The 8,231-nt window shown below is 33.3% G+C and overlaps 1 protein-coding gene across 1 annotated transcript; it reads right to left on the reverse strand.

The window, feature by feature from the left end:
* Positions 1–934: 934 nt before the first annotated feature.
* LOC146908446 (protein SCARECROW-like) lies at positions 935–4,866 on the reverse strand. The gene is made up of 2 exons (XM_085728072.1): positions 2,444–4,866; positions 935–1,863 (listed from the first exon to the last, which is right to left on the reverse strand). Exons 1-2 carry the CDS (start codon positions 4,414–4,416, stop codon positions 1,404–1,406), a joined length of 2,433 nt encoding a protein of 810 aa, XP_085584198.1. The 5' UTR covers positions 4,417–4,866; the 3' UTR covers positions 935–1,403.
* Between the last annotated feature and the right edge of the window lie 3,365 nt (positions 4,867–8,231).

The following is an 8,231-nucleotide window of genomic DNA, read 5'->3' on the forward strand; positions in this document are numbered from 1 at the left end:
AAAATAAAAAATTTTACACATGTGGCGCCCACGTGTCTGTTGACTGGGTCAAAATTGGCGTGGGGGGACAAAGTTGCAACAGAAAGTAAATTTAGGGGGCCCGGAAAGAGTTGTTTTTTTTAGGGGGCCAAAATCACAACTTTGAAAAACTTAGGGGGCCAAAAGTGTAATTAAGCCTAAGAAGAATTGATATACCGACTTTTGAATTGATTCTAACTTCTAATTTAAAACGTGCTTTTTAGTTGCCCTACTATTTTTTAAGTGAATATATTTAAGATAAATTATTTTACATTCAACTCACTTTTAACTAAAATAAATTCATTCCAAATCATATTTCGTTACCGCATGTCTAAATACACAAGTAAGCTGGAAGAAAATTGATTTTGCCAGAAGATAAGCAACTAAATAGAAAAATAGCTCTTCTACATAGAAAGAAAAAACTACTACTAACCCGTAAGTGTTGGTTTGGTTTCACTTTAGGGAGGTACAAAATTAATTCTAAAAGTGTATAATTAATTTTGACGTTGTTTGAATATTTAGAATTTGATTTTATTTCAAACGTGAGTTTTTGTCTTGTTTGTCACTTCGTCTAGATAAAAAAAAAAAAAAGTTTATCATGAAATTATTATATGTAGCTTTCCCTCCAAACCTCATTTTTACATTTATTATTCAATCCACTTTTGTATTAGTTAATTCAAACAGAAATGACTTCAAACTCACTCACTTTTAACTAAAAACAATTATACAAAATTCATTCATCCAAAATCAAGTTCTATGTCGGTATGATAAGTTTGAGTTAAAAGTTCATCATTCGATGATAAATTAGAAGTTCAACATTTTGTCACCGCATTATAAAACACACGGTAAAGCTATATATATAATTTGGTACCCCACAAAAGTAAGAAATATCACAGTAGCATCCTAAAGAGTTCTCTTAATAAAACAAAATACTATCATATTAAATGTGTACCTCTTCAGCCATATTATCATCATCCCTCTCTTCTATTATTAACTAGTACTTTTTTATGTCATCACTGAAGCGGTACACATTTGGCAGCAAGAAATATCACATGCTTTCTAAACACCTAATAATATCTCTTAAATTTTAATTAAAGGAACATAGGGATGCTACAAAGGATTGGAATATGAAAATCAAAAGGCCATCAACAGGGACTATGCTAGTGCAAGTCATGTGATACAGATCAGACGACTCATATTATAACTTTGGTAAATCAATCTCAACCAACCGACCTTCATCAACTACCGAAATCATTACTACATGACCAGTAACTGCAGGGAATCTATTTTCATTCCTAACTAAGCTGAGATTAGATTCCCTACAGTAACTTTGTCATGCAGTTACTGAGTCGTTCGATATTAAATCAATGACCGAGATAGATCCATCAGTTATGATGTGGTATGACATTGTTGGTATGAAAGGGAGGTCTCCAAGCAGAAGCAGTAAGCAAACAAAGATCTTTCCAACCAAGTTTAAGGATACCATTATCCTCAACCAAAGTATACCCTTCAGAAGGGAACATGCCAAGAAGAAGACTAGCTTGTGTAGCAGCATTACCAGCCAAAGAGATACCTCTAAAACCACACTGTTGAAGCTTTTCTCTCCAATTATGAAACTTTATCTCACCACTCCTTGATGGTCCACCAACTGCAAGAACGTTACGAATCTCTCTTGATAATAGTTGCTGCTCCACCACATGTCTCTCTTCACTCTCTTCTCCATAGCTTGAACCAAGAGAATCAAATAATGCTGAGTAGTAATGTATTGCTTCCACAAACCTTCCCAAGAATGAACCTGCATTGCTCAAGTCTTGTTCCACTACTGTTACCACTTTAGGTGCCAACCTACATATATAACACAGATAAATGAGTTTTTGACATCAAAATTTTGATTTCAAATACGGTGTCCTCTTATTTGTGTATTTTTGAAATGTGCGTAATTCGTAAAAGATAAAAAGTAAGAGAGACGGAGATAAACACATAACCAGAATAAAAATCCCATGCAAATCCAATGGATAATTAGAAACTATAGACATATTAATGTCATGTCTGTAAATTGTAATAATCAACTTACATGAGAGCTATGTCTTTCAAAACTTACTATAAACATATCATAATAACATATAGTTCTTTTTGTTTCTATCTATTAATTTATACAAAGACATAATCATAGCTTCCAATTTTACCTTTAGAAGAGAAAAAAGGTAGACATAAAGTGAGCACTATAGTCTATAAAGGTAAAAAAAAAGCATAAAGTTTTGGGAAATCTTTCATGAAAAAGTGCTATTTTTCCATATCAGCTACCACTAAATCATGTAGATTATATATACAAAACCAACAAGAATTGGAAAAGAGTAACAATAACAAACTATAACATCATTTCATGGAGAGTATATGCACCTAAACTTTTATTACTATTACCAACCTTTGCAAGAGCCACAAAGTGTTTGTATCTGAACCAGTAACATCATATAGAGAATGTTGCAACCAATGAACAGCAACAGCTTCTGATTTACTAACATTAAGCTTCTCAACATCAATGTTTCCAACTTTCTCAGCAACAGGAAAGAACTCAAAAGGAAGACCAAGTTTAGATGCAAAATCAGACAAACGTTTACCAGTAGCTTCAAGTGTTTCCATGGAAGTACCTAATCCAGTGAGTCTCACATAAGGAGGTCCACCTGGTCTTGAAGCAAGGATATGAAAAAGACCAGGCCATTGTAAACCTTGCATGATATCAAGATCTATGATATGAACTCTTTCTTCTCTATCAAAAGCTTCTTGTATAGCTTGGTTAGCAGTGAAATGAGAGAATTTCACAAATGGACTAATACCATTGAAGACTTGAAAAGCTGAAGCAACTTTTTGATTGTGTAGTGTATGTGGTGGAAGTGTTGCATAGATTCCTAAACATGAACTCACTAGTCTTGCTGAAATTGCTTCTGAGAAATAAGCTGCTACTCTTTGTGCTGATGTGCCGAAAGGCGTCGAAAGCTGCGAAATTTCGAGTAACATCTTGTTTGCTTGTTCAAGATTCTCTGCTGATACAGCTTCTGCACATTGAAGAAGTAATGTTAGAAGGTGTAAACCTTCTTCATCTTTCTTCTTTTGTTCTTTAATCTCCTCTTTCTTCTTTCTTGTTACTGCCAACTCAGCAGAAGTTGGTGGTGGTGGCGTTGATGCAGGTGCAAGATCTTCTTCATGCTCTTGATGTTGATGTCGTTGATGTTGATCTTGTTGTGTTGATTGTGGTTGTGAAGGTAAAGTAACCAAAGGGTTATTGTTGTTATTGATTTGTGGCACACCCCAATTTGGAAACATGTTTTGATTTTGATTCAAAAGAGTTGATGAATCAGAAAAATGAGGAACAATGTCATCAACACGGTTCATGAGTTTCACTGAGGAATTAACATTAGAAGCAGGTAAAACATTAACATTAGCAACACTTTGTTGTTCAGTGTTGTTTCTTTTTCTCTCAGGAACAACACTTGGAGCAGTTTCTGTAAGAAGACGTAACCTATGTTCAAGAACAAGAGCAAGGTTTGGATTACAAGGATATATAATCTCTCTAACATTGTTGATGAGTTGAGGAATGGAAACACTGTTTGAAGTATGAATAAGATCCTTCAAAATACCATCAATCCAGTTTGTTGCAGCTGAGGTTTCATCCATCATAGAAGGTGAAGAGTTAACAACATCAACAATATTAGTACCAGAACTTATGTTACAGTTACTGTTTCTGTTGCTGGTTCTGTTGGGTTGGTTTTGAGATGGAAAAAGTGGTAAACCAGAAAAACCACAAATATTAGGAACATGGTTTTGTTCCTCAACAAGTGGTTGTTGAAAATGAGTGTAGTTTGGAGCATTGGAGTTTGAGGAATTGTTGAGATTGTTGGAAGAAGAAGGTAGCAACATAGTGGAGTAGTTGGTTGTGACGGTCACAGTGGGGTAATTTTGAACAGCAACGTTATCTCGTGACAAAGCAACGTTACTATGATGACTAATATTATTACTATTGTTTATATTATTAGTATTATAATGAAAATTATTATTATTATTATTTGTACCTGCGGCTAGTGTTGTTGTTGTTGTAACACCTTTTTCTGTGGAAGAAGGTAAAGTACAATTCAATGAGGAAATGTTGTTGCTGCTGTTGTTGTTGTTTCTACGAGAAAATCTATTGTTGTTGTTGTGGACTTGAAGTTGAAGTTCCATTTCAGAAGCCATTCTTTTTCTAAGCACTTTTCTTTCTGAATGAGGCTGTTGTTGTTGCGGCATGTTGGTGGTGTTGTTGTGTAGAGTGTGTAAATCTTCACTACTGATATTGCTGGAGTTTGAAGCACTATTGTTGTTGGTTTCATCAGTAGTAGCACCATTGAACAAAGCACAAGCAGCCATATTGATAGAATCGAAAGCAAGATGAATATTTGGTTGGGTTGGGTTGAAATTGAATGTGTAAAGTACTAGTACAGGTGCATTAATAGTATGAAATAATTAAGGAGTGCTATACTAGAAGAACGTTGTGTTGGTTTAAGAGGCAAATACATGTGTGTTGTGTTGTTGGTTCCAAAGTTACAAGGAGATAACGTTGTGAAGATTGGGACAGTAGCTAAAGGATTCTCTTCACATAGTAGGAGTAATTGAGTATGATTCTCTCTCTAGCATAACATAATAACACGGTTCTCTATGCCTTTAGGCTTTTGGATGTTTCTGATAAATCTCGCATGGGAGGGTGCAAAACAAGGAAAAAGGGAGTGTGTCATGGGTAGAAGAACATGAATCAAAACTGCTCACGGCGGCTAGTTATTCGTCTTTGTGCACTTTGTTTGATTTTATTTATTTATATCTTGCTAACCATGTTGTTATTATTTTGTCCAAGCACATGCATTAGTAGTATTTTTTTTTTTTTTTTGAAGGAATGCATTAGTGGTATTTTTATTTTCATGTCATATGTCATTGCCATGCCATATAGTACAATCCAAAAAAAATTTATATAAAAAACATGCTGCTCAACTCTTCATTTCATGATACTAAGAAAACTTGATACTCTATAATACATTTATGTTTTGTTTAATATGAACATATAAATGATTTTGCATAATGTATAAATGTTATTTTCACTATTAAATAAATAATTGCATTCTATATCTCGTGAGATCAGTTGATCCAAAGATGAAAACTAACTTATGCAAAACGTAAAACTTGTCTCATTCATGAAAAATGTTTTTTCGACACAAAATCTAACATTAACGTATCATGTATATACTTTTCTTTTGTGTCTTAATCTTCCAATTTCTAGGATATGGAAGTTTTAGTGATTCGGAGTTCGATCAAAAGATATGTAAAATTTGGTCAAGAGTTGTTCTACTCTACCCATAAATCGAATTTAAATTCGTCTAAACTATTCATCTTGAATAGAGCAAATCTATATGGTTTATGACATTTATATTATTTTATCTTTATCTCTTTCCTCGAATCTATCATACACGCTTATTTATATACGATGTTGAAATACAATTTAAAAATAGGATTTTGCTACTCTAAATGAGAAATTTACATTAGACTGCTAAACGACTACCATCAATCGAAAATAAATATTGTAAATACAAAGTAACAAATCATAAGTTTTGTTAAAATAACTATTGATTTGTAAATCGCAAAGGGCTATTGGTATGTGAATTTGTCTGTGTTGATGGACCGTCCATTCGCCATTATGAAAAAGATGGGTTTGATTATTCAATCTCATCTTTGGTTTGTTTTGGTCTTAAACCTGCTTTGATCCTTCGAATTCGTTGTTGGTTAATGAATTGTTGGTGTACAAATTGTTTGGGACTCGAAAGAGTCGTTAATGCTTGATGCTGATGGTGCAGTTAGTTGATGGTACATGGTCTGTTCTGTGTTGACAGTCGGTTCATTCGCCACCTTTATAGACTCGATTAGTGCTCGCAAAATCATTTGTTAGTCTTGACTAGGGTTGAATCGAGTGTGTTGTTATTATTGGTTGTATTTCCTGTTAGGGTTGATTCACTGGGTCAGGTTTTTTGTCCCCCAATTTTTATGTATTTTTTTATTTTTTTTAATAATATATATAAGCACTTAACAAATATAGACTTAAAGTGGAGTGTCAACTTCGTTAGGACATCCTATATTCCTTACATGTCATTTTACTCTTAACTTAGAAAAAAAATATTGATTTTTTAACATTACTTAGCTTAGATATTTCAAACCATGTGTTTAAAAATACTATAACTAATATTTTATTATCGGCATGAGAAAAAAATTGTTATAAATTCCTTCAAAAAAAAATTTGTTATAAATTACTACAACATTGTCTACCATTGTATGTTTATACTGTAACACCCCGTTTTCCCAACATGAAAATTTCATAATTAAAAATCAGAGTAATTCAACTTTTAACGGAATGCTACACTTCTTAAAAATTCATAAACTGAATAAATAACAATTTATTCTTCAAAATCATTTAACATAAGTAATTCAAAACTTCGCAGCGGAATTAGTTCATTCAACATAAAAAGTCTTTGGCACGCAGGCCTCATCAGAAAATCTCATAAGTCTTAGTTCAATATTTATTCATAAAAGTTCATAAACAATACGTAAGGAATAGAAGTAAAGTCAAGTCCCATCCCGTTACGTATCAGAGCACCTAGACACACATGTGAGGAGTCCACTCACGACACGACGCCTCTAATCTTGATTACCTGCAAGTTACCCATACGAAGAGCAACATTTCCAAGCAGAGGGGTGAGATTTCTCAAAACAAAAATATTAAACATATAAATCATATAAAATACATTCAACAACTTAAACATCTTATAACTCATTAATCATATCTAACAACTTAAACTTCCTTAACTAGTATCATTATTCTTCCTACATTAGTCATAAACTATCATAACACTAATCATAAACATCTTCATATATCATCAATTACTAATCTTAAACTTCATTATATAACATCAAATAATAGTCACCAACAATCATCACATAGCATCAATATCAATCATAAGCATCAACATGTAATTCACATAAGTATCATCATCAAAACATAATCAAAACATCATCATCGAACATCACTTATCAAATCATCATTAAATATAAGTTATGACGACTCTACAATGCAACAACAACTTCAACAACAACTTAGACCACTCTGACAACAACTTAGACAACTTCGACAACAACTTAGACAACTTCGACAACTTCAATATGCATGTGGTACCACCAGGGCATTAAGCCCCCTTCGCTAAGGTCATATTTGGACCTGTCGGGCATTAAACCCCCATCGCTAAGGTCATAAAGAACCTGTCGGGCATTAAGCCCCCTTCGCTAACTATGCAACGACACAATCTTCCTACAATTTGGACAACAACGTGAGCATCTTATACAATTCCATTAAAATGGACAACTTCCTAAATCATGACAACTTAGACCGACTCATGCAATTTCACTAAGATTCAACAGCAACATAGACAACACATATTAATTCATAGCATATCAACATCATAATATAACACATCTTTAAATCACACATCTTCATATAACACGTCTTTAAATCAAATATCTTCAAATAGCACATCTTTAAATCAAACATTCTCAAATAGCACATCTTTATATAACACATTTTTAAATCATATACATCTTCAAATATCACATCATTTTCACATCATCGAATAACATAACACACTGATAGACGTTTGGCAAGTGCACCAAATACTATCGAAGTAGTAAAAATATCGATCCCACGAGGACTGTTTTAACTTCAATAATTCAATCGCGTTATAAGAATAGGATGTGTAAAAGTTTATTTTTGGTTTGCCACTAGGCAGTAGATTTGGTTTGATTTTACGAAATCAAATAAAAGAAATAAAGTTGATTAAGAAAATATGGAGAGAGAGATGAGATCAGGTCTGTCGAATCCTCTATGTTTCCCCTAATTGGTTACTGCACCTATTATTACTAATGATTCTCTAGTTTCACGATAGTTAACAAATTAGCCCTAATCAATCCCTTGAGTTAGGACCCTCTTTTTAAACTACAGCCCCTAATTCCTTAGGTGGTCTAATAATCATCAAAGGTTTAAGCACGTTAACCTAATATCACTAACAAACGATTATCCATTCCTAGACTAACCATGTTTATTAGAACAATTCAATTAGGTCTAAGTCGAAAGCTATGGTCAGTAGTCATTCGTT

Source organism: Medicago sativa, chromosome 7 (genome assembly GCF_051527215.1).
Source record: "Medicago sativa cultivar Bolivia chromosome 7, Bolivia_mono, whole genome shotgun sequence".
In the NCBI taxonomy this organism is placed as follows: domain Eukaryota; kingdom Viridiplantae; phylum Streptophyta; class Magnoliopsida; order Fabales; family Fabaceae; genus Medicago; species Medicago sativa.

Coding starts and splice junctions, on each gene's coding strand:
- LOC146908446 (XM_085728072.1), bottom strand. CDS start 4,416: ATGGCTGCTTGTGCTTTGTTCAATGGTGCTACTACTGATGAAACCAAC. Junction 1,864..2,443: donor ACTTTGTGGCTCTTGCAAAG/GTTGGTAATAGT, acceptor TTATATATGTAG/GTTGGCACCTAAAGTGGTAA.